Here is a 27,028-nt window from a genome sequence, read left to right as displayed (position 1 = left end):
ACAAGTCTGATTCATCCTTGGGAAAAATTTCCAAATGCCTGAAGGTACCACGTTCATCTGTACAAACAATAGTACGCAAGTATAAACACCATGGGACCACGCAGCCGTTATACCGCTCAGGAAGGAGACGCGTTCTGTCTCCTAGAGCTGAACGTACTTTGGTGTGAAAAGTGCAAATCAATCCCAGAACAACAGCAAAGGACCTTGTGAAGATTCTGGAGGAAACAGGTACAAAAGTATCTATATCCACAGTAAAACGAGTCCAATATAGACATAACCTGAAAGGCCGCTCAGCAAGGAAGAAGCCACTCCTCCAAAACCGCCATTAAAAAGCCAGACTACGGTTTGCAACTGCACATGGGGACAAAGATCATACTTTTTGGAGAAACGTCCTCTGGTCTGATGAAACAAAAATAGAACTGTTTGACCATAATGACCATCGTTATGTTTGGAGGAAAAAGGGTGAGGCTTGCAAGCCGAATAACACCATCCCAACCGTGAAGCACGGGGGTGGCAGCATCATGTTGTGGGTGTGCTTTGCTGCAGGAGGGTCTGGTGCACTTCACAAAATAGATGGCATCATGAGGCAGGACAATTATGTGGACGTATTGAAGCAACATCTCACGACATCAGTCAGGAAGTTAAAGCTTGGATGCAAATGGGTCTTCCAAGCATACTTCCAATTTGTGGGCAGAACTGAAAAAGCTTATGTGATCAAAGAGGTCTACAAACCTGACTCGGTTACACCAGCTCTGTCAGGAGGAATTGCCCAAAATTCACCCAACTTATTGTGGAAAGCTTGTGGAAGGCTACCTGAAACGTTTGGCCCAAGTTAAACAATTTAAAGGCAATGCTACCAAATATTAATTGAGTGTATGTGAACTTCTGACCCACTGGGAATGTGATGAAAGAAATAAAAGCTGAAATAAATCATTCTCTCAACTATTATTCTGACATTTCACATTCTTAAATAAAGTGGTGATCCTAACTGAACTAAGACAGGGAATTTTTACTAGGATTAAATGTCAGAAATTGTGAAAAACTGATTTTAAATGTATTTGGCTAAGGTGTATGTAAACTTCCGACTTCGTCTGTATATTACTCCACAAGGAGCGGGAGACTAATCCGGACGCTGATAAGAAATCTTGCTATGCTCTCAGACGAACATTCAAACAAGCAAAGCGTCAATACAGGATTAAGATTGAATCCTACTACACCGGCTCTGACGCTCGTCGGATGTGGTAGGGCTTGAAAACTATTACGGACTACAAAGGGAAACTCAGGCGCCAGCTGGCCAGTGACGCGAGCCTACCAGACGAGCTAAATGCCTTTTATGCTTGCTTCGAGGCAAGCAACACTGAATGTACGAGAGCACCAGCTGTTCTGGATGACTGTGTGTTAACGCTCTCGGTAGCCGATGTAAACAAAGCCTTTAAACAGGTCAACATTCACAAAGCCGCTGGGCCAGATGGATTACCAGGCACGTGTACTCAAAGCATGCTAAGCATGCGCGGACCAAATGCGCAGACCAATGCGCGGACCAACTTCGTGGGCACACCATAGTGCCCTCAAAGCTCATCACTAAGCTAAGGACTCTGGGACTAAACACCTCCCTCTGCAACTGGATCCTGGACTTCCTGATGGGATGCCCCCAGGTTGTGAGAGTAGGCAACAACACGTCTGCCACGCTGATTCTTAACACTGGGTCCCCTCAGGGGTGTGTAATAAGTCCCTTCCTGTATTCCCTGTTCACCCACGACTGCATGGCCAAACACGACTCCAACACCATCATTAAGTTTGCTAACAACACAACCATGGAGTGCCTGATCACTGACAACGATGAGGCGGCCTATAGGGAGGAGGTCAGAGAACTGGCAGTGTGGTGCTAGGACAACAACCTCTCCCTCAATGTGAGCAAGACTAAGGAGCTGATCGTGGACTACAGGAAAAGGCGGGCCGAACAGGCCCCCATTAAAATTGTCGGGACGGTAGTGGAGCGGGTCGAGAGTTTCAAGTTCCTTGGTGTCCACATCACCAACAAACTAGAATGGTCCAAACACACCAAGATAGTCGTGAAGAGGGCATGACAAAACCTATTCCCCCTCAGGAAACTAAAAAGATTTGGCTTGGGTTCTCAGATCCTCAAAAGGTTCTACAGCTGCACCATCGAGATCATCCTGACTGGTTGCATCACTGCCTGGTATGGCAACTGCTCTGCCTCCGACAGCAAGGCACTACAGAGGGTAGTGCGTACGGCCCAGTACATCACTGGGGCTAAGCTGCCTGCCATCCAGGACCTCTACACCAGATCCCAGCCACCTCAGTCATAGACTGTTCTCTCTACTACCGCATGGCAAGCGGTACCGGAGTGCCAAGTCTAGGACCAAAAGGCTTCTCAACAGTTTTTACCCCCAAGCCATAAGACTCCTGAACAGGTAATCAAATGGAAAATGTGCATTGTGTGCCCACCCCCCAACCCCTGTTTTACGCTGCTGCTACTCTCTGTTTATCATATATGCATAGTCACTTTAACTATATATTCATGTACATACTACCTCAATTAGCCCAACCAACCGGTGCACCCGCACTTTGGCTACCCGGACTATCTGCATTGTGTCCCGCCACCCACCACCGCCAACCCCTCTTTTTACGCTACTGCTACTCTCTATTTATCATATATGCATAGTCAGTTTTACCATACCTACATGTACATACTACCTCAATCAGCTCCACTAACCGGTGCCTGTATATAGCCTCGCTACTGTTATAGCCTCGCTACTGTTATAGCCTCGCTACTGTTATTTTTCACTGTCTTTTTTTACTGTTGTTTTATTTGTTGTTTGTATTTCTTTACTTATATATTGTTCACCTAATCCCTTTTTTTTAACTTAGAAATTGCACTGTTGGTTAGAGCCTGTAAGTAAGCATTTCACTGTAAGGTCTACTACACCTGTTGTATTCGGCGCATGTGACAAATAAACTTTGATTTGACTAGGCATCAGGATAGATAATGGACAGTAGTAGCAGTGTGTGTAGTGTGTAGTGTGTAGTGTGTAGTGTGTAGTGTGTGTGGGCGTATGTAGTGTGTGTGTATTGGGATGGCAGTGTAAGTAAGTGTGGGTAGAGTGCAGTGTGTGTGCATAGTCAGCGCAAGAGAGTTAGTGCAAGAAATGGTCAATGCAGGTACTCCGGGTAGCCATTTGATTAGCTATTTAACAGTCTTATGGCTTGGGGGTAGAAGCTGTTGAGGGTCCTGTTGGTTCCAGACTTGGTGCACTGGTAACGCTTGCCGTGGGATAGCAGAGAGAACAGTCTATGGCTTGGGTGGCTGGAGTCTGACAATTTTTTTAGCTTCCTCTGAAACCGCCTGTTGTAGAAGTCCTGGATGAGGTCCATCCTTTCTGGTGATGCAGCCAGTCAAGCTGCTCTCAATGATGCAGCAATAGAACCTTTTGAGGATCTGAGGGCCCATGCCAAATCTGTTCAGGCTCCTGAGGGGGAAGAGGCGTTGATGTGCCCTCTTCATACCTGTGTGGGTGTGTGTGGACTAGGGCTGTGATGGTAATTGGATATCCAGGACATTGACGGTTTTGGATGAAGACCATCATGAAAATAAATAACCTTCAAAACCGTTTACTGCGACTGGGGAAAATGATGACTCGAACGATGGAGCGAATGCTCCACCGCCTGCCAAGAAAAGGAATTTAGGGGATCTTCTCCAAAAGTGAAGGGCCCAAACCACTGCCCCTGTACCCCTCAGAGTCCATGCAGACACCAAACTGACTCGCTACCTGCAGGAAAAGCCTGACCATGAACACCGATACATTGATGTCGAAACTGGCACGCAGATACATGTGTATTTAAGCCACGAGCACTGCATCAAAATAGCAATATTTTTTATTTTAAATTTAATTATTTTTGTTTTTATTATAGGCCTTATAGATCTACTGTTCATTTTTGCTCTGTCCTATATGTTTCTGCTGTTAGTGGTAATTTATTGTAGAAGCACTAGCCTTCAAAATCGTTTGCTGTGTGGACTTTAATACAATGCATGTTTTTATTGCTTTATGTTAAATAAATAAATTGCTCTTCTTAAAATAGATTGTGTGTCTGACAATTCATTTAATAATCCAACAGAAAGAGTCCCATAGGCTTTAAAGCTTGTAAGTTGAATGAAATTGCCAAAATTATTACGCCTAATTAGCCTACTCCTGTCTGTACAGAAATACAAGTCGGAAGTTTACATACACCTCAGCCAAATACATTTAAACTCAGTTTTTCACAATTCCTGACATTTAATCCATGTAAAAATTCCCCGTTTTAGGTCAGTTAGGATCCCCACTAAATTTTAAGAATTTGAAATGTCAGAATAATAGTAGAGAGAATGAATTATTTCAGCTTTTATTTCTTTCATCTGAAGTTTACATACACTCAATTAGTATTTGGTAGCATTACCTTTAAATTGTTTAACTTGGGTCAAACATTTCGGGTAGCCTTCCACAAGCTTCCCACAATAAGTTGGGTGAATTTTGGCATATTCCTCCTGACAGAGCTGGTGTAACTGAGTCAGGTTTGTAAGCCTCCTTGCTCGCACACACTTTTTCAGTTCTGCCCACAAATCTTCTATAGGATTGGGGTCAGGCCTTTGTGATGGCCTCTCCAATACCTTGACTTTGTTGTCCTTAAGCCATTTTGCCACAACTTTGGAAGTATGCTTGGGGTCATTGTCCATTTGGAAGACCCATTTGCGACCAAGCTTTAACTTCCTGACTGATGTCTTGAGATGTTGCTTCAATATACCCATATAATTTTCATTCCTCATGATGCCATCTATTTTCATCTAAGTGCACCAGTCCCTCCTGCAGCAAAGCACGCCCACAACATGATGCTTCCGCCTCCGTGCTTCACGGTTGGGATGGTGTTCTTCGGCTTGCAAGCCTCCCCCTTTTTCCTCCAAACATAACGATGGTCATTATGACCAAACAGTTATATTTTTGTTTCATCAGACCAGAGGACATTTCTCAAAAGTACGATCTTTATCCACATGTGCAATTGCAAACTGTGGTCTGGCTTTTTTATGGCGGTTTTGGAGCAGTGGCTGTCAGGATTTGGCCAGGATTGTTTTGGTCACTAGATGCCCCCATTGCGCCTTTTTTAACCTTTTGTTTTTCCCTTGTTATAGTTATTAATTGCACCTGTGCCTCATTTCCTTGTAGGTATTTAAACCCTTAGTGTTCCTCAGTTCTTTGCTCTGTGTTTGTATGTTAGCACCCAGCCCCAGCCATGCTGTGAACATTTATTTCTCTAGTTGGATTTTCCTGAGGTACTCTGGTTTTGTTCTTGTTTATTTTTGATTATTCTTTTTAAGGTTTGTTTTTCCCTGCTGTTCTTACCACTTTGTGGATTTTCATTGTATCTTGGAGGATACTCATTTTTTCTCTTGGCATTACTTTTGACGTTGTGGATTTATATTTCTTGCCTGAAGATCTTTTTCCTTTATTAAACCACCGTCTCTAGTACTGCTGTGTCTGCCTCATCTTCTGGGTTCTGCCGACTATTAGTGACTGTTTCTCACACCGGGTCCTGACAGTGGCTTCTTCTTTTCTGAGCGGCCTTTCCGGTTATGTCGATATAGGACTCGTTTTTACTGTAGATATAGATAGTTTTGTACCTATTTCCTCCAGCATCTTCACAAGATCCTTTGCTGTTGTTCTGGGATTGATTTGCATCTCTAGGAGACAGAACGCGTCTCCTTCCTGAGCGGTATGATGGCTGCATGGTCCCATGGTGGTTAATGTTGGGTACTATTGTTTGTACAGATGAACGTGGTACCTTCAGGCATTTGGAAATTGCTCCCAAGGATGAAGCAGACTTGTGGAGGTCTACAATTTTTTTCTGAGGTCTTGGCTGATTTCTTTTGATTTCCCATGATGTCAAGCAAAGAGGCACTGAGTTTGAAGGTAGGCCTTGAAATACATCCAAAGGTACACCTCCAATTGACTCAAATGATGTCAATTAGCCTATCAGAAGCTTCTAAATCCATGACATCATTTTCTGGAATTTTCCAAGCTGTTTAAAGGCACAGTCAACTTAGTGTATGTAAACTTCTGACCACCTGGTATTGTGATACAGTGAATTATAAGTGAAATAATCTGTCTGTAAAAAATTGTTGGGTAAACTACTTGTGTCATGCACAAAGTAGATGTCCTAACCGACTTGCCAAAACTGTAGTCCGTTAACAAGAAATTTGTGGAGTGGTTGAAAAACGAGTTTTAATGACTCCAACCTAAGTGTATGTAAACTTCCGACTTCAACTGTATATAAAATCATTTAAAATAGGGTACTACACAAGAAACCATTATTTGGAGGATCAGAGGATCCTTAGCTTCTTAAAAAGCTGTGGATTGTTTTAAATCAAATAGGCTACCAAATAGATGATTGTTAAGTTGCGAATGTCAGTGTATCACAGCCAGGCATATCGCAATATTTCAAAATACAATCGCGGGAAAACATAGCAATTGGCTATTGATGTAAGGAGAAGACAATGAAAAGACTAGTGTTTTAGTTATCAAAATTCTCAACTTAATTGAGCGAACAGTATTGATTGTTGATTGAATTTTTCGCGATTGAGTTATTAGCCTAAATTATGACTATCCAATTTACTCAGCCGACTATTTCTAATGTGATATCTTACATAAGCCTGCAAATGTGATGATGCATGGAATGCTTTATATTTTTTATGGTAAATCTTCTTCCCCAAACTTGAGTCTATGAGCAAGACAGTTAGGCCTATATTCGCTAATGTTTTTCCATTGTCTATATGCACTAATGTTGTGTGCCCCCTGTTGGCTGTCAGTTATGTCAACGACTGTGTCATATGCCAAGCCAGTCACCGACACCTGTAATTCCATGATTGTCACAGCCCTAGTGTGAAACATGTTAATTCCTTATTGATGTGGACACCGAGGAACTTGAAGCTCTCGATCCGCTCCACTACAGCCCCATCGATGTGGATGGGGGCGTGGTTCCACCTCTTTTCCTGTAGTCCACGATTAGCTCCTTTGTCTTGCTGACATTGAGGGAGAGATTGTTGTCCTGGCACACTGTCAGGTCTCTGACCTCCTACCTATAGGCTGCCTCATTGTCGTCGGTGATCAGTCCTACCACCGTAAAATCGTCAGAAAACTTGATGGTGTTGGAGTCATGCGTGGCAACGCAGTCATGGGTGAACAGGGAGTAGAGGAAGGGGCTAAGCACCCACCCCTGAGGGGCCCCCGTGTTGATGGTGAGCATGTCGGATAGGTTGTTGCCTACCCTCACCACCTGGGGAGGCCTGTCAGGAAGTCCAGGATTCAGTTGCAGAGGGAGGTGTTCGGTCCCAGGAACCTGAGCTTGGTGATGAGTTTGGAGGGGACTATGGTGTTGAATTAGCTGTAGTCAATTAACAGCATTCTCACATAGGTATTCCTTTTGTCCAGGTGGGAGAGGGCAGTGTGGAGTGAAATAGAGATTGTGTCATCTGTGGATCTGTTGGGGTGGTATGCGAATTGGAGTGGGTGTCTGGGAGGATGGTGTTGATGTGAGCCATGAGCAGTCTTTCAAAGAATTTCTTGGCTATAGATGTGAGTGCTACGTGGCGATAGTCATTTATGCAGGTTACCTTTGCATTCTTGGGCACATGGACTATGGTGGTATGCATGAAACAAGTTGGTATTACCAACTGGTTCAGAGAGATTGAACATGTCAGTGAAGACACCTGCCAGCAGGTCAGCGCATGCTCTGAGTACCCATCCTGGTATTATGTCTGGTTCCGCGGCCTTGTGATTGTTAACCTGTTTAAAGGTCTTACATCGGAAAGCGAGATCACATTGTCATCCGGAGCAGCTGGTGCTCTCATGCATGGTTCAGTATTGCTTACCTCGAAGCGAGTATAGCTTGTGAGGTGTGGAAACACTTTGTTGCTTTTATGTATTTTGTTTTGTTGCTTTTTGTGCTATTGCTCTTTCTGCATGCTACGTGTTGCTTGTCCTATGTTGCTTTGCATGTGTTAACCGCTGATTGTCTAGATTGTTATTGTAATTGTTTTTAATAACCTGCCCAGGGACTGGGGTTGAAAATTAGCTGACTGGCTAAAACCAGCACTTTTACTGAAACATAAATATGCACTGTCCCTGTAAAAAATGTAAATAAACTCAATAGAAGGCATTTAGCTAGTCTGGTAGGCTCGCGTCGCTGGGCAGCTCGCCGCTGGGTTTCCCTTTGTGATCCGTGATAGTTTGCAAGCCGTACCACATCCGTCGAGTGTCAGAACCGGCGTAGTAGGATTCGTTCTTAGTCTAGTATTGATGCTTTGCCTGTTTGATGTTTCGTCAGAGGTCGTAGTGGGATTTCACATAGACGTCCGGATTAATGTTCCGCCTTGAAAGCGGCAGCTCTAGCCTTTAGCTCAGTACAGATGTTGCGAGTAATCCATGGCTTCTGGTTGGGATACGTACGGTCACTATGGAGATGAGGTCATCGATGCACTTATTAATGAAGCCGGTGACTGATGTGGTAAACTCAATGTCCCTACCGCCCTGGCACAGTCCTCTGCCACCACATCGAGCCAATTAAGCACTCACACAATCTGATTGAAATGGAGAGGAAGTGGCAGAGAGAGAGAGAGAGGAGCGTGGAAAACACTGGCCTAGTGCCTGTTCGCTCTGTTTACCTCTCTTCCTCGTTCTCTTTATCTCTCCCTTGCAATTGCTTTCTCAATCTCGCTCTCTTGTTCTCTCTCTGTCGCTCTCTTTTTTTCGCTCCTTTACAAATCTGTTTAAGTATGTGTCCTACAGAGAGAGATAAGAGAGTTAAGTGGGTTTTCAATAGGTGTTTGTGTTCCGGTTGCTAACTGTTGCGCATAAAGGCACTAAACTGTTTTAGTCTGTGCATCTATTTTGATTTGGCTATGGATGTATTTAATAGGCACCAAACAGAAGATAACAGACTTAAACAGCGAGTGTGCCCTAATGAATAGGACTCAGGTGTTTGAATATGAACTGTTTCTCTAACGTTTCCCTTTTTCTCCTCTACAGGTTGACTCTGGGCAAGCCGCTGGGCGAGGGCTGCTTTGGCCAGGTGGTGATGGCTGAAGCGTTAGGCATCGATAAGGACAAGCCGAAGGAGGCAATCACAGTGGCCGTGAAGATGCTGAAAGGTACGTGTGAGTGTTTCCCTCAGTTTGTACGTGTATGTGTGCATGTGTGTGCGTGATTGTCCCTCCCACAGTAGGCTGCGGGATCTCACGATCTCAGTATTTCCACAGTGTAACCCTAGCCCTGTGACATACTGCCCTGCTAGCTGTAAGCCCTGGGCTGAGCCTCTGACCCATTTCAAATATGGGCCACCGCCACCAGCTCTGGGTTGGGGTGTGTACGTGGGTGTGTTTGCTTATTTATGTCTTATGTACACTACATACACTGGCTATATGTGCATACGTGTGTGTACCTGTATGTAGGGGTTGTCGAGGTGGGGCTTGGGGGCCCAGGTAATGATGCTGACAGCGGAATAAATCCGATGCCATTGTGTCTGACTGACCGGTCGCCTCGAGCAGACCCATGAAAACAGAGACTCATGTGCTGCTGGAGATAATAACTTCAGATTGACTGAATGTCTTTTAATTCCCTGGCTGCTGAAAGAATAGAGGCCTGTGTTTAGTGGTCATACTGCTATAATGTAATCCAGACCACCACTGTCAGTGAAGCATGCTTAATAACGGCACAGATTAAGCTTGTCTGCTTGGACTGTAGGACAGACAGGGGCTGGGGCGTCCTGGGTTATGGGGAAAGAGATGCGGGTAGTGTGTGATGCCTTGTTTCCCCCTCCAGACGATGCTACAGAGAAAGACCTGTCTGACCTTGTGTCAGAGATGGAGATGATGAAGATGATTGGGAAACACAAGAACATCATCAACCTACTAGGGGCCTGTACACAAGACGGTGAGTATGAGGGGCTTTGCCTTAAAGGGACAATCCACCCCAAACCACAAATTCCTATGATTAACAGTGCGAAAACAATATTTTTAGAGAACTAATCTTTCCTTTTGTCGTTATAACAACGTTGTTAGCAAAAATGTGAAAATCATTGTGTAAATCTGTTCCAGCTCAAGTCGACTACAAAACCCACAATGCAATGCTCTCTCTGGGCCGGCTGGCTTTGCTAGCTAGCTAGCAAACATAGCTACACACAATAATACCAAAGTCAATATCACCATGTGAAGGAGCTAACTAGCTGTAAAATGGCATTAACAAAACTACCAGACCATATGTGTTGTGGTTTTTCACTATGAGCTAAAGGGGTTTAAGAGGGTACTAGGCCTACGCTTTGCCATTGCAGAGTGAGTAGTCAATGTTGCATTTTGTGAGTACCATAAATTACTATGTTTTTGGTCGCTTTACCTGAAAAACGTTGGGACACAGACCATCATAATACATTGTAAACAACTACCATGCTTTCATGTTTCACTACATGCTGCTAGTACAAAACATTGGTATTTTATTTCATGAAAAAAATGAAATGAAAAATATAGAATGTTTTTGTGGTCACTACCATGGCAGGAAAATACAATGGTATTGGTGCAAATACCATGATATACAATGAATAAAATAGCATGATACTATAATGTTTTTTGGTTCACTACCATGGCAGCAAAATACCATTGTATTTTCCTGCCATGGTAGTGACCAAAAAAACATTATAGTACCATGCTATTTCTATTTTTCCCATTGTACTACCATGGTACATTTTTGTAAGGGTAGGAGTCTCTCACCGAGTTCAACTTTCAGTTTGTCTCTGCGCCAGAGCGAGTGCAGAGTACGTTGCTATGTCAACAATGGCCCTTTCCCGCATTTCCCACAAAACACACAGGGTGCATTGCAAGATGGAACTTTAAGGAGAAACTGAGTTGAATAATTAGGTACACTGTTTAGATTGAGCACATATAAGTGAAATATATACTTTGCTTTGATGATAAACAGATGGACGTGTTCTAGACAAGTATGCCCTTACCGTCTATTGGCTGATTTGGCAATCTGGACTGCAGATAATGTTTTAAAAAGTATTATGAAATGTGATAGTGTGTTATCCCTATCTCCACTGACAAGAACCATGTAGCTATGACGCGTTCCTACACGATTTCCTGATTTCACAGACAGACCACTTAGAAGTTAACCGCACAAGGGCGTGTGGGACGCTAGCGTCCCACCTGGCCAACATCCAGTGAAATTGTAGAGCGCCAAATTCAAAAACAGAAATACTCATTATAAAAATTCATGAAACATACAAGTGTTATACATGGGTTTAAAGATAAACAAATTATTAATCCTTTATGGCGAAAGCATACCATGCGATTATCTGAGAACAGCGCCCAGCAGACAAATCATTACAAACAGTAACAAGCCAAGTAGAGGAGATACACATGTCAGTAAGTGATACAATTAATCACTTACCTTTGATGATCTTCATATGTTTGCACTCACAACACTCCCATTTACTTAATAAATGTTTGTTTTGTTCGATCAAGTCCCTCTTTATATCAAAAAACCTCCGTTTTGTTAGCGCGTTTTGTTCAGTAAAACATTGTCTCAAACAACAGCCGGTGAAATTGCAGAGCGTGAAACTCAACAAAACAGAAATTCTCATAATAAACATACATAAAAGATACAAATGTTATACACCAGCTTAAAGATACACTTCTTGTTAATCCGAACGCTGTGTCAGATTTCAAAAAGGCTTTACGGCGAAAGCAAACCATGCGATTATCTGAGAACAGCGCTCAGCAGACAAATCATTACAAACAGTTAGCAGCCAAGAAGAGGAGTAACAAAAGTCAGAAATAGCGATACAATATAACACTTACCTTTGATGATCTTCATATGGTTGCACTCCGAAGACCCCATGTTAATCAATAAATGTTCGTTTTGTTCGATAATGTCCATCTTTATGTCCAAAAACCTCGAAAAACGAAAAATCAAAAAAGTACAATAAAAGTTTGTAGAAACATGTCAAACGATGTTTGCCCCCTACCCTAGTGAAGTTAATCCATGGGGGAAGTTGTTATTTTACCCACTGATAGAACATAGGCTTTCACCAAATCATAAGTTTCATGATTTTATTTCTGGGGTGGATTATCCCTTTAAAGGACTGGTTCACTTTTTTGATGTAAATGGCATGTTATAGAAGGTTCCAGACTTTTTGGGGGACGATTTCAGTTGGTTTTGAAAAACTTACCCCACCCGCAATAGACTTCCTCGTTCTGCGGTTTCTCATATCACCACAATTGGAACGAGAAAGCACGTACATGCTCTCACAAGAAAATGTATCGCTTGAGTCCAACAAAATGGAATATAACGCTGTGGATAAAGTTTGGAATTACACCGTTTCATGTGTACGACATCTTAAGACCTGCATCACCTACAATAAGGAAGTGAACTACTCCTTTAATGGTCCAATGCAGCCGTTTCTATCTCAATATCAAATCATTTGGTGGCCATTAATAAACATGAACAATGCTCCCAAAACACCCAAATACGTCCTTTGGTTCCATTGTGGTGAAATGAGAAACAAGAAAGCACGCGCATGCTCGCACACCGAAATGTATTGCTCGAGTAGAGTTGCCAAGTTCTCTCCCACACATCTACTATGAATATAGTGTTCAACAGAACTGAATTTAAAGGAGTATTTTATCAAATAACTCTACCCTCCCATATATTTGTCATTAGTCCATGTTTGCCACTGTCCTCCACAAATTGTTTCAGTCAACATTTAAATCCTGATGCCCAAAATCCCTGCTTGACTCGGTTACTTCTCTCTGCCCCACTTTGGAAAGCAGTGGTCAGTCAGTGTGGTTGAGTCCTAAATGAGTGTGTGTGTGTGTGTGTGTGTGTGTGTGTGTGTGTGTGTGTGTGTGTCAGGCCCTCTGTATGTGATAGTGGAGTATGCCTCGAAAGGGAACCTGAGGGAGAACCTACGTGCCCGCAGGCCCCCTGGCATGGAGTACTCCTACGATATTAACCGCTGCTCAGATGAACAGCTCGCCTTCAAGGACCTGGTCTCCTGTACCTACCAGGTGGCACGGGGCATGGAATATCTGGCCTCGCAGAAGGTGCACACACCATACACAAACACACCATGTTCATTCTCACCATTCTGCTTGGTAGACAAACTTCCATGACATTGCACTGGGCCCTTGTGATAGGGCTTTAGCCAGGGTGGTTGTGTAAAAAGTGTGTGTTTATCATTGTGGGAATATTGTCTCCTTTAAACACGTCTCTAGCCCACTGTCCAAATCCCAGCATTGTCTCCAGCTATCACACAAAGCCTTTCTGTGCAGACAACTGAAGAACATATTTTTCACAACGGGGAATGGGCACATTAGCCGAACACTCCATCACGCTCCCTCTCACAAGAGGAATCTGTCAGAGGCTAGAGCATACAATCACACAGTATGTTAAGACACACACACACACTCTGGCACGCAGTCATGCACAGAGACACACATGAACAACTTCTACCATGTATGACAAAGTATGTCAGAAATAGTTTTCAGATTCAGCCTTGTTTCTCATGCATGTGCAATGTCGTCATGGTATATTAGGTAGCATGTGTTTAGTTGAATGTGTGTTTTTGGGTTATTACACGTATAAAAGCATTTATTAGCATAGCTTGTTTGTATTTTAGTATTTGTATATGTATTTATTTGCACAATGAAGTAACGGTATCATGTTCTTTTCTCCTTTCCCCAATCTTTCCACTGGTTTTCCTCTTCTTCCCCCTCTTCTGCTTTTCTCTCCTTCTCTCCATCCACCCCTGCCCTTTCACAATTGCCACTTATCTTTTCTCCCCTACTCCTATTTTATCTCCTTCTCTCCATCCAGTGTATACATAGAGATCTAGCAGCAAGGAACGTCCTGGTCACAGAGAGCAACTTTATGAAGATTGCAGACTTTGGCCTGGCCAGGGATGTCCACAACATTGATTACTATAAAAAGACAACTAACGTGAGTATTTGGGGGGGCACATGCTATGCTGTGTGTAAGTTAGTGTTGTGAGGGGGTGTATGTGACAGAGTTTGGGGTCAATTCCATTTACATTCAGTTAAAAGTCCAGGTAGTCGATAATGGTCCGTAACAGATATGTATGTAGTTGGTGCTGTATATGAACTAATATACTGTACATGGGTTCTAATGTTCAAAATTATTTGTTAGTTTACAATTGTACAATGTATGCTCCCTGCATATAAAATCCACAAAGATTGCCAGAAAGCCCCGAACACAAGATTGTAATTTCTATGACTCACACGGTGGAGGAACATACATGTATTGCCTGTAGCCTACTGTACAAAGTAAGCTGTAAATGGCACTTCACACTATAAACAACAACTGTGAGGATTTTACTACAATAGTCACAACACTCATATGTATGTGGAAATACATATGAGTGAACATTAGCAAGCAAGCAGCAGATGAAACAGAAATGGAATTCTCTCTTCCCTCTCCCCGGTTTTAGCTCGGTTTAGGATATTTACTAGCCCATGCCAGTGACAAACATAGCTATGTTACTAACATATGGCAGTACACAAACAAAATCTATCTCATTTATTTTGCTAAAGTGCCTTCAGGAAATATTCACACCCCTTGACTTTTTCCACATTTTGTTGTGTTGTAAAGTGGGATTGAAATTGTTTTAATTGTATTTTTTTATGCAAATGTATATAATTATAGTTCATAAAAGTGAAAGAATTTGAAGTTAGGATAGCTTGAACATGTGAGAGTTGGTTTGGTGCCTCTAGCTTGAACGGTTCAATAGTTAATGTTGGGGAGTTATTCAATGCAAATGTATATTAGTACAGCTCCTAAAATGTTAAAATATTTTTTATTTAGGATAGCCTGAACATGAGAAAGTGGCTTTGGTGATGTTATGCTAATATATGCTAATGTATTCTGACCCTAATTAGTCAGCCGGTCTATTGTTTGGTCGTTAGGCTGTTGGTCGACCAAGAATGTTTTAGTTGAGCAGTAGAAAATATATATACTATATATATATATATATATATATATATATATCTATTTGCGCCCATCTCAGTAAACAAATCCATTGCGGAGGCCTAGGCTAAAAGCCAATTTATGCTTGATCCGAAAATGTGGTCAGAGACTACATATGGCGGGTGTGACGCAATTACACGGCCTCCAGAGGCATGCAGAGGCTCTGTACCACATCGCCATGCTCCTCCCAAATGTTGTAATTTTTTTAACCTTTATTTAACTAGGCAAGTCAATTAAGAACACATTCTTATTTACAATGATGGCACAATGCACTTAGGGTGTGTCTATATATGAATAAAATACACTTTTAAATAATTTGACCAATTGATTGGTCTAAAGAACAAACGACTTTAGGTCGACCAAGATTTTTTTGTTGTCAGGGACAGCCCAAGTCTTCTTAAACTGGTCAGTATTTGTGTGGTTGGTCATTGGTTGTGTTGTTCAGTAGTTGTCTGTTTTATTATTTATTTAACTAGGCAAGTCAGTTAAGAACAAATTCTTATTTACAATGACGGCCTACCAGGGAACAGTGGGTTAACTGCCTTGTTCAGGGGCAAAACGACAGATGTTTACCTTGTAAGCTCAGGGATTAGATCCAGCAGCCTTTCAGTTACTGGCCCAACGCTTTAACCACTAGGCTACCTGCCGCACCTGATTGTGGTCAGTAGTTGTGTGGTTCTGTAGTTGTGGTCAGTAGTTGTGTGATTGTGGTCAGGAGTTGTGTTGTGGTCAGTAGTTGTGTGGTTGTGACCAGTGGTTGTGGCCAGTAGTTGTAGTAAGTAATTGTGTGGTTGTGATCAGTAGTTGTGGGTTTGTGGTCAGTAGTTGTTGCTACGCAACAGTTGCCTTGGCTGGCCTGCTCCCTCTATGGCTAAAGCCAGTGTAAAAAACATGCTAACAAATACAGTACATTTGGGCATTTAAACTAAATAAATACTGCACTTTAACTAGGGCTGTTGCGGTGACCTTATTACCGCCACATCGGCAGTCATGAGTCATGACCGCAGTCAAATTCCACGTGACCGCACTCTGGACATGGCTAACGACCATCAGGTCACACAGGGCTCTTGTCTCTCTAACCACTCTGACTTCAATGCAATCGGAAATCACAAAATACTTATCGTGCCTCCCTAGTGGCGCAACGGTTTAAGGCACTGCTATGCAGTGCTAGAAGCGTCACTACAGACCTGGGTTCGATCTCGGGCTGTATCAAAACCGGCCATGATCGGGAGTTCTATAGGTCGGCGCACAATTGGCCCAGCATCGTCCGAGTTTGGGGAGGGTTTGGCCGGAAGGGCTTTACTTGGTTCATCGCTCTCTAGCGACTCCTTGTGGCGGGCCGGGCGCCTGCAGGCTGACCTCGATCGTCAGGTGAACGGTGTTTACTCCGACACATTGGTGCGGCTGGCTTCCGGGTTAAGCAGGCGGGTGTTAAGAAGCACGATTTGGCGGTTCATGTTTCGGAGGACGCATGACTCGACCTTCGCCTCCCGAGCCCGTTGGGGAGTTGCAGCGATCTTGCTTTTTTTTGTTGACTCGCCTCACGGTGATTTATCAATTTGATGAAAGAAGTTCAACAACAGGTCGAAACTGAGTGGATAACATGGTCTTTGTGGATGTTGTTTCAAAGCTTAACATCGAAATGGACAGCGCTTTCTAAGGTGATTCATTCAACACCCATACACATATTATAGCCCAAGCCCCAAAAATACCCTGAATTAAAATGATTGTGCTGTTATACAATACATAACCTACCACATGTTACACACAGCAGAAAAAAAAACTGATTTAAGGAGTCTTTGGTTCATAATTGGTTTTATTAATTCTAGTAATCGCATTTGAGTGTGAACTGTATTATTATGCATACTGGATGGACTGGTTACCTTATGCTATGCTCCAAACTTAATATCCATGAGTCTGGGAGAGAACATATAGGCCTAGGTGATGCTGTTGGTTCATTGAGTGTGCAGGGCAGTTTACAGTGCTAGCCTACATGTTTATTTGACACATTACCTTTAGCTACAGAATATCTCACCAACATTTCCATCTCCTCTCTTTCCTCCATTCCTTTCCTGAGCGCACAGTGATGGGGCTGTCAACAGTTAAATATGTTTTGTTGTGAAAACATCTTTACTTGGATGTTGATCCAAGCTGCATCACATCCGGCCATGATTGGGAGTCCCATAGGGCGGCGCACAATTGGCCCAGCGTCGTCCGGGTTTGGCCGCGGTAGGCAGTCATTATAAATATTTTTTCTTCATTGACTTGCCTAGATAGATAAAGGTTCAAAAAAATAATAATTAATTTAAAAAAATCCCTAACAGATTTCACTTAGTTTCCCAAATTAAGGACCGGGTAGCTGCAGGAACAGGGTTGGAGAGCCCATGGCATATAGAGTTTGGGCGTAACGTCACTTGTTGCGCAGCGAGAGGCTGCATGCTCCTCAAACAGTGGTTGATGCATGGAGTGAAATAACCAGAGTAGCCTACCCGCATGATTGAAAAGAGGCCTCCAGTCACTATTCGAGTGCACACGGATGACATGGCTTTTTCCCTCTGCCCATTTGATAATGGGCCATTCTAAATCGAAACAGAAGTCTGATGGAGAAAATATGATCACTTGATGAGAGAACAGCGTGTGCAACCTGAGGCAAGGAACAGAGTGCACAACTTTTTGCGACTTTCTCAAATCATCAATAGCCTATGGTCGCATCATGCAGCCCATATATGTTTTGATTTCTAAAAGACATTAAGGTTTGTGTTATTCGCAACCAAAGTTGCCAAGTGACTCTAAATCTAGCGTATAGGACCTATTTCAAATGATCACTTTTACACTCAACATAGCCACTTCATATGCCCACTCACTCCAGAATGTAAAAAATATCCTTTCTATTTTATTCAGCTTCAAGTTCAATTATATTCTTCTCACTATAAAATCATGCAATGTAAATTAATGGCATTGGACTTAAGCATATCTTGTCTGCTAAATGAACAAGCCTACAGCTTATGCCATGGCGCATAGACAGATAACATACAGTAGGCCAACGCATTCTGTTCTTCTGAAATACAGTTTCTTCATATCATCTTTCTTTAGACCTGCCTAAAATATATGGATTTATTATACTTTTTACAATGTAGATGTTCCGAATGCGTGCGTGTTTATGTTAATTAACGGTCAATTCTTTTGCATGACAATAACCGGTTGAAAGAATTGTCATGACCCTAAATCTGACCCACAAAACTTATTTGCTAGATTCGTGATAGTGTTGTTAGACAAAGCAAGGAAAGTGAACTTCAAAACCTGATGTCGTTTTATTGGAATTAGCAGCTGTTGTTGGTAAATAATGAATCTGCTCGCTTCTGACACTGCATCTAGAAAGAGATCAGTTGGTGTTTTACTAAAACAGCGTTATCTATTGATTGGTCGAAGCTATTCCTAATATTTTTTTCAGTTTTGAAAAGCAGAGAAAGATTTTATACACCGTTTTTGTCTGACTTGTTTGGGGAGTGGTCAAAACGGCAGTTGTTTGGAAACAGATGGGGGGAAAATGTGTTGATGCAGTTACTGAAACGGCTGTTTCATTTGGTCCGGAGCGGATATTTTGGTTCCGTGAACAGATTTGAATAGCGGAGAAGGAGATGAAGATGTCGTACCCTCTCCAACAAGTTAGACAACATGGTAGAAGTGTTGAAAATGTCCGTTGTTTATAAAAAGTTACAGAAAATGTTGTGGTTACTAAAACAGCTGTCACTTTATCAGAATAAGATATTTGTTCCAAAAAAAGGGTTAAATACATCAAATGTGTTTCCTGATCTTTCTTATATCTCAGTGAATCTGTTATTCAATGTGTTTGTTTGGGCTAATAGCAGTAAGGCCAATTTTTTTCTCTCCATACAATATATATTTTTATACTTCAAGGGGTCTTACAATTCAAAATCAAATAGCTAAACTACCCTGGCTTAGACGTATGAATTAAAATGTATAAATTATATAAAAAAACGTTAGGTAATCACACTGGTCATGGCTAGTCTACATATCTTAAAGTTGTAACCGCATTTCTAGCTTAAACGGTGTAAGAGTCGCATGCTAAATAATAAAAAGTCAGAGGTATGATGAAGATTTAAACTCGGGACTTTTACGTCGCAATGAAAGTATGATGAAGATTTAGAATGGGACGACTGTTTTGTTCAAAAGCTGAGGAATTTGAGGTGGAGAAATGTAACCACTCAACAACAACAAAAAATGTATTAAAATTAAAAAAATCGGTGAGCTATGGATACAAAATTTAAATGTTATCCATATTCAGAGGTTAAACGGTATCTGTTTAAAATTCCATTGTTTAGAAACAATTGAGTAGAACAGGCATATTTTGGGGGTTCTGATGGGGTATGACAAATTGGACTAAGTGCATTTATTATATATAGTGCATTAGGAAAGTATTTAGACCTTGACTTTTTCCAAATTTTGTTACATTACAGCCTTATTCTAAAATGGATTCAATAGTTTTTTCCCCCTCAATCTACACACAATACCCCATAATGACAAGCAAAAACAGGTTTAGACATTTTTGTAAATGTATGGTGTTAAATATTTTTGTATTAATATGTTCATGTCATTGACACTTACAAATAATTCAAATGTAGTTGCTAGTAGAATGCTACAATGCGAAAGTCATGTATAAAACGTTTAAAAAAAAATATATATATTTTTTTTTACATTGTTTTGGAACTAAACCTCCCTTGCACTGCACTGCTTTGTAACACCGTTTGCCCAGTTGTTTCAGTGAGCTGGCCCTCATCTGCTCTTTAAGCAAATTATTTCCATAGTTCGCTTCTGGAGACAGTTTTGTCAACAAGCTGCGGGCATGGAGGTATGATATTTTCTTTAGAAGAAGCCATGCTGTCTGCATTCTCTCTCCTCTCGCTTGCTTCTCAAAAGTGGCTTGCACTGTGTCAGCTGCAAGTGCAAGCATGGCTAGCTTACCACGGCCCCCTTAAGATTCAGACAAATTACTAGACATACGGATTGATGGATCGAGTCTGACGTGAGACAGATTTGACTGAAGTACCGAAAGTAACAAAACTTCTAGTTCCGAACCGTTATTCGTGTTCTAGTATTTAATAAGTACCGAAGTGTCGGTATACCGTGCAACACCAAAGTAAATGTTGTTCAACTGGAACCCAGTTGTGTCATTTCGAGTTAACACTTCCCTCCCTCCCTTCTCAGTCTTGGCAGAGACTGGAGGTTCCCAGACCATCAGTAAATGCAGTGCTTACAGAGTGGCTCTGTGCCTCTCTTGTTCCTTCACTTCCATAGCCACTTGTCCAAACAGCCCGAGAGAGAGAGACAGATACTGAAAGAGATGGAGAGCAGAGTGCTTGTCATCTTCATAGTAGAACCCTAGTAGCATTCATCCCATTCCCACTGTAGAGCATAGCACAGCCTGCTGCTTTTTCATTACACATACTATAATGCTGAGAACCTAGCCTAGTTGAAACAACCACCCACAACAGCATGGGCCATAGACAATGGGTGATGGTGATGATAAAGTCTAGGAGAAAATATACTTATTTCAGAAGGTGTATTAAAAAGGTAGGGGCAAATATAATGTTAATCATCATGACGGTTCCTCTATAAGGATGGATATCATCACCATCTATGAGAGCCTCCTAACCCTATCTGGGAAAGCTGATTACCTGGCGGGTCAATCAAGGCAAAATAATATTGTAATAGATGGTATCCAGGAAAGTCATAGTGAAATATGGTCAGAATCAGAGACAAAGTTCATAACTTGCGAGGTGAGGAGGATTATTTAAGATACTGTTTGAGGAGGTAGGGTTTCAGATGTTCAGGGGGAAGCTGGTTCCACCATTGGGGTGCCAGGACAGTAGAGCTTGGGAGGGCCAAGAGACCGGAGGTGGCAGAACTGAGTGCTTGAGTTGGGGTGTAGGGTTTGAGCATAGCCTGAAGGTAGGGATGGGCATTTACTCTTGCTGTTCCGTAGGTAAGCGAAATGGCCTTGTAGTGGATGCGAGCTTCGACTGGAAGCCAGTGGAGTGTGCGGAGGAGCGGGGTGACATGAGAAGACTTGGGAAGGTTGAAAATAAGTTGCAGGGGTTTGATGGCACAAGCAGGGAGCCCAGCCAACAGCGAGTTGCAGAAGTCCAGACGAGAGAGGACAAGTGCCTGGATTAGGACCTGCTCCGCTTCCTGTGTGAAGTTTGGTCCTACTCTACGGATGTTGTAGAGCATGAACCTGCAGGAGCGGGTCACTGCTTTGATGTTTGTAGAGAACGACAGGGTGTTGTCCAGGGTCACGCTAAGGTTCTTTGCACTCTGGGAGGGCGACACTGGAGTTGTCAGCCTTGATGGAGAGGTCTTTGAGCGGACAGGCCTTCACCAGGAGGAGGAGCAGATCCGTCTTGTCAAGGTTGAGCTTGAGGTGGTGGGCCGACATCCAAGTTGAGATATCTGGGGGGGGGGGGGGGGGGGGGGGGGGGGGGGGGGGGGGGGGGGGTGGGGGGGGGTGATAGGAGAGACCATGTGAGGATATGATGGAGCCAAGTGACTTGGTGTATAGACAGAAGAGGAGAGGGCATAGAACCGAGCCCTGGGGGACACCAGTAGTGAGAGTACATGGTGCAAACACAGATCCTCTTCACGTCACCTGGTAGGAGCGGCCTGCCAGGTAGGATGCAATCCAAGAGTGTGCATAGACTTCTCCACCACTGAGAGGGTGGAGAAAATGATCTGATTGTTAGATCTAGCGGTTAGCTCTAGGAGGATGAGAACAGAGGAGAGAGTCAGCTTTAGCCGTGCGGAGAGCCTCCATAACACAGAGAAGAGCAGTCTTGGTTGAGTGACCCATCTTGAAGCCTGACTGGTTAGGGTCAAGAAGATCGTTCTGAGAGAGATAACGAGAAAGTTGATCAGAGACAGCACGCTCAAGTGTTTTGGAAAGAAAAGAAAGGGATACAGATTTATAGTTTGATGTCAGATGAGTCGAGTGTTGGTTTCTTGAGAAGGGGAGCAACTCGGGCCACTTTGAAGTCAGAGGGGATGCAGAGGGTGGTCAGGGATGAGTTGATGAGGGAAGGGAGGAATGGGAGAAGGTCTCCAGAGATGGTCTGGAGAAGTGAGGAGGGGATGGGGTTGGGTGGCCAGACCTCACTAGTTGCAGGATGTCATCTGGAGAGAGAGGGGAGAAAGAGGTCAAGACGTGGGGTAGTTCTGTGTGTTTGAGACTAGTGGACTTAATAGGCTTAGTGAATGAGTAGCGGATGTCGTCAACCTTTTGTCAAAGTGGTTGACAAAGTCGTCCGCAGAGGGAGGGGGGGGGGGGAGAGTTTCCTAGGGTTAAAGGCAAAGCTTTGAAATTTAGAGTGGTAGAAAGTGGCTTTAACAGCAGATAGAATAAGAGAAGGTAGAAAGGAGGGAGTGAAAGGATGATAGGTCCTCCGGAAGTTTCATTTTCGCTCAGCTGCCCGTAGCCCTGTTCTGTAAGCTCGCAAGGAGTCACTCAGCCACGGAGTAGGAGGGGAGGGCCGAGCGGAAAGGGGACAGGGCGAGTCATAGGATGCGGGAAGGGAGGAGAGTAGGGTCGAAAAGGCAGAATCGGGAGACAAGAGGGAGAAGGATTTAGCAGAAGGGAGCGATGATAGGATAGAAGAGGCGAGAGTAGTGGGAGAGAGAGAGAGCAAAGATTGTGACGGCACATGACCATCTGGGTAGGAGCTGAGTGGTTAGGGTTGGTGGAAAGGGAGACAGAAAAGGAAACTAAGTAGTGATCAGAGACCTGGAGGGGGGGAGGGGTTGCAGTGAGATTAGTAGGTCGAGCAGCCTCTAGAAAAGTATAGGCTGAGATAAACTGCGTTCTTGACTGCAAATTGGCTGTTCCAAATGCTAACAGAGACCCGGAATTCCACATGGGTTGTGCACGCAGGGTACACTAAATTAGAAGGGTTGTAGCCAGGGTGTGTCTGTAAAGCCTACCGAGAGATATAGGAAACACACACATAGTTGACAAAGCTACAAAAGAGCAACATAAGAAAATCTAGGTAAGATACTCAAGTGAGAGAGTTGTGTGGCGCCTTCCTCGAACGACTCGGCAGAACTGTCTTTGTTTTGGCGACTGTCTTTGTTTTGTGACAAAACTGACACGACCGCCGCTTACAGCTGCGACTGAGAAACCAGGGGAGACTGAAGAGCTAACACTGATTGCCTAGGAGAAGTGAAACCAGTCCCCCACCTATACAGCCACTGATTACCAAAGAAAGTCACACAGTTCCTGCCCCTTGAGCCTGGTTGATGTGTCAACAACTATCTGAAAATTATGATCAGTCAGCAGTTCACACACCAAGTAGATGGGAAGACAGGCAGCACTTAAAGTAGCTAGCAAAAAGACAGTACTAGACCACAACGGATAAAGAAAAAAATATACATACATATCACTCCTGGAGATATCAGGAGTCCTCTAGCTATAGAATGAAGCACGATTGTAGTGAAGTTCTTCAGGTTCAAGGACGAGCTTGAGGTTCTTGAAAGAGCGAAAACCCTTAAAGGGTCCAACATCTTCATCGATGAGGATTTCGCTGAGGCAGTCCACCAAAGAAGAGAATAACTCATGCCAGCTATGAATGCTGCACGAGAATGTGGGGACATAGCCTACCTGCAGTATGACAATCTGATTGTTCACCCTTCTCCCAAGGGCCTATGAGGAGTGACAGAAATACACTTTTGGGTTAGTAATCTCAGCCCCCCCCCCCCCCCCCCCCCCCACACACACACACACACACACACACACACACATACACTGACTATCTGCTGGTTCATGCTCGGACAATCAAATACTCTGAACTTACCAAAGAAAGGTCTGTTGATTGCTCATACAGTATGAATAAATGCAGTTTAAGGAATACGATTAATTAATTGTGCAGTCATACCATTTATGTATTAGCAATATCAGAGACTCATTTGAGGATGCAAAAATCTCAATACATGGATTGTACACTGAGTGTACAAAACATTAAGAACACCTGCTCTTTCCATGACAGACTGACCAGGCGAATCCAGGTGAAAGCTATGATCCTTTATTGATTTCACTTGTTAAATCTACTTCAATGTAGATGGAGATGAGAAAGGTTAAATAATTTTTTGTTGTTGTCTTGAGACATGTATTGAATGGGTGAATGGGCAAGACAAAATATTTAAGTTCCTTTGAACCGGGTATGGTACATTTAGGAGGTGCCAGATGGACCGGTATCGAGAATGGTCCACTTCCCAAAGGACATCCAGCCAACTTGACACAACTTTGGGAAGTATTTACCACAGTTACCATTTCGATAGATGCATGCATCAGTACCTAGGCTGATGATATCAGCAGCAGAAATGTATTTACAAGGATATGTTCACTGTCAGCTGGCTACTGTAGGAAAGTTACTGTAACGATGTGCGCTGAGAGTCAGGGAGTGAGTGTTTTAATAAAATTAACATAATACAAACCAAGAACCTCGAACAATGAATAGACATGAAACAGAAACAATGACACCTGGGGAAGGAACCAAAGGGAGTGACATACATAGGGCAGGTGAGTCCAGGTGAGTCTGAAGACGCGCAGGTGCGCGTAACGATGGTAACAGGTGTGCGCCATAACGAGCAGCCTGGTGACCTAGAGGCCGGAGAGGGAGCGCAGGTGCGCGTAACGATGGTAACAGGTGTGTGCCATAACGAGCAGCCTGGTGACCTAGAGGCCGGAGAGGGAGCACACGTGACAGTTACAATCCAATGAAACATTTGGTACATAAACAGGATCCTTTTAGCCCATATGTGTCATCCTATGAAGTGGACGTTATGTTGCGTAGTGTTGCGCACTAGTCTCCCTCTCATTTCAGTAGATATATTTTGCCGTAATGATCTGGCAACATGCAACAAGGGATGTAGCCTACAGTCAGAGAGGGAAGATGGACAATGTTGATTGGCAGGTGAAATTATGTCCAATGGGGTTGCAAGGTAAAAGTGGGACTGGGATGTGGGATTAGGTCGGCTCCTTTCCTCCTTGCTTGGCAGAGATCTCAGAAAAGGTAAAATTGTGAACCCGCGACCCAAATTGATCACATAGAATTTAGTATTTTCGCTGTTATATTTTTTGTAGATTGGTGTTATTCTACAAAGTTCTATCTAGCACTGCAGTGATTGGGAGGGCTGTGACAGATGATTGGATAAAATGTATGGATGACAGGAAGTTAGTGGGTGCAGTGCTAGACTTTAGTGCTGCTTTTGATGTAATTGATCATGAACTGTTGCTAGGTAAACTCAAATGTTATGCTGCTCTATTCTGGATGGTAAGCTATCTATCCAGGAGAAGGCAAAAAGTATTATTTAATGGTAGCTTTTCGAACAGTAAAGATTTACACTGTGGTGTTCCTCAAGTTAGCTGCCTAGACCCACTTCTTTACTAATGATTTACTGTACCCTCAGTAATGAATAAAGCAAGAGTGGTTATGTATCCTGATGACTCTACAATGTATGGCGCTGCATCAGCATATAATGAGTTAACAAATGTACTGAACAAAGAACTAAGAACAGTGTCTGAGTGGGTTAACGTTAACAAATTGGTGTTAACTATTTCTAAAACAAAATGTATTGTATTTGGTCCAAGATAAATGCTTGCTGGTGACCCTCAATTAAACTTGTCGATGGATGGGTTGCCTGTGGAACAAGGTAATAAGACCAAACTACTTAGTGTCACATTGGACGCAGCTCTATCCTGGTCTGAACATATAGATAACCTTGTAATCGAAATAGGTAGGGGCATTGCTATAACAAGAAAATGTTCTGAGTATGTAACATCCAGCGCTCTTAATCAGGGAATTCAAAGCTTTGGTTCTATCACACCTAGAGTACTGTCCAGTCATATGGTCATCTGCTGCAAAAAAAAGTAGTAGTAATTTTCAAGAAACCAAAGTACTTTTTTGTCCAACTAGTGTCTACAAGTAACGAGCATAACCACCACCAAGCCAGACAGGCACGTTAATCTTATACCCCCCCAGACCAAGGACAAATCTCAAATCTAAAGTAATATACAGAGCCATCACTGAATGGAATTCTTTACGAAATCACATTTCTCAGGCAAAAAGTAAATCCAACTTCAAGAAAACAATAAAAGAACATCTAATGTGATCGACCATTATGACTGGACAGATACTAATCCCACTGAATGTTAAATGTATTACCTGTAAGGTATTTTAATGGTCTTGAATGTCTACTTGTTAAGTGTTTGTAATGTCTTTATAGTTCTGTGTTGAATCCCAGGAAGATAAGCTGACGTTATAGCGTCAGCGAATGGGGATCTTAATAAAAAAAATCCAATTCAAATTCCCAGATCTAATGAGATTCCTGGGAATACCAGGAACCTGGAAGAGCTGCATGATTGGCGAATAAATCATGGTCATAAAATACCCCAGAGGATGTCTGTTTGCGCATAGATATCTAACTAACTTTTTCAACCCTGTGACCTATTGACCTCTGACCTGTGTGGGTTTGTCCTCAGGGTCGTCTCCCGGTGAAGTGGATGGCTCCTGAGGCGCTCTTCGACCGTGTGTACACTCACCAGAGCGATGTGTAAGTACTGTAACTTGTTTTTACACTCTCTCACACCCATACAGTCCACTGGGCACAGACGTCAATTCAACGTCTATTCCACATTGGGTTAACGTCATTTCATTAAAAGCAGGAACTCAGCCTAGACTGTGTTCATTCGGCACCAAATGCAAGAAAAACGATTAAAACAGGGAGGGACTAGCTAGACCTGTACAATAAAAAACTTTTTCAGTTGCAAAACACTTTAAAACATTTGTCATTGGCTGTGGCTCTGTGATGCAAATTATTTTGCAGCAAGACCAAAGGGATAAGAGTGGTGGTGGGGGATCGGGTACAGGAGGTCAGTGAGG

At 42.9% G+C, this 27,028-nt stretch overlaps 1 protein-coding gene across 7 annotated transcripts in view; it reads left to right on the top strand.

Annotated features, from left to right (window-relative positions):
• LOC120017472 (fibroblast growth factor receptor 2-like) overlaps positions 1–27,028 on the top strand; it is a 108,044-nt gene that overhangs the window by 60,679 nt on the left and 20,337 nt on the right. For all 7 annotated transcript variants that reach the window (XM_038960236.1, XM_038960235.1, XM_038960233.1 and 4 more), the window contains 5 exons: positions 9,075–9,196; positions 9,867–9,977; positions 12,951–13,141; positions 13,914–14,036; positions 26,629–26,699. In XM_038960236.1, coding sequence (XP_038816164.1) covers positions 9,075–9,196; positions 9,867–9,977; positions 12,951–13,141; positions 13,914–14,036; positions 26,629–26,699 — 618 coding nt within the window. The remainder of the gene's footprint in view (positions 1–9,074; positions 9,197–9,866; positions 9,978–12,950; positions 13,142–13,913; positions 14,037–26,628; positions 26,700–27,028) is intronic.

Source organism: Salvelinus namaycush, chromosome 22, assembly GCF_016432855.1.
Source record: "Salvelinus namaycush isolate Seneca chromosome 22, SaNama_1.0, whole genome shotgun sequence".
Classification (NCBI taxonomy): Eukaryota; Metazoa; Chordata; class Actinopteri; order Salmoniformes; family Salmonidae; genus Salvelinus; species Salvelinus namaycush.
Note: the sequence above shows the minus strand (reverse complement) of the source record. Positions and strands in the feature narration are given on the sequence as shown.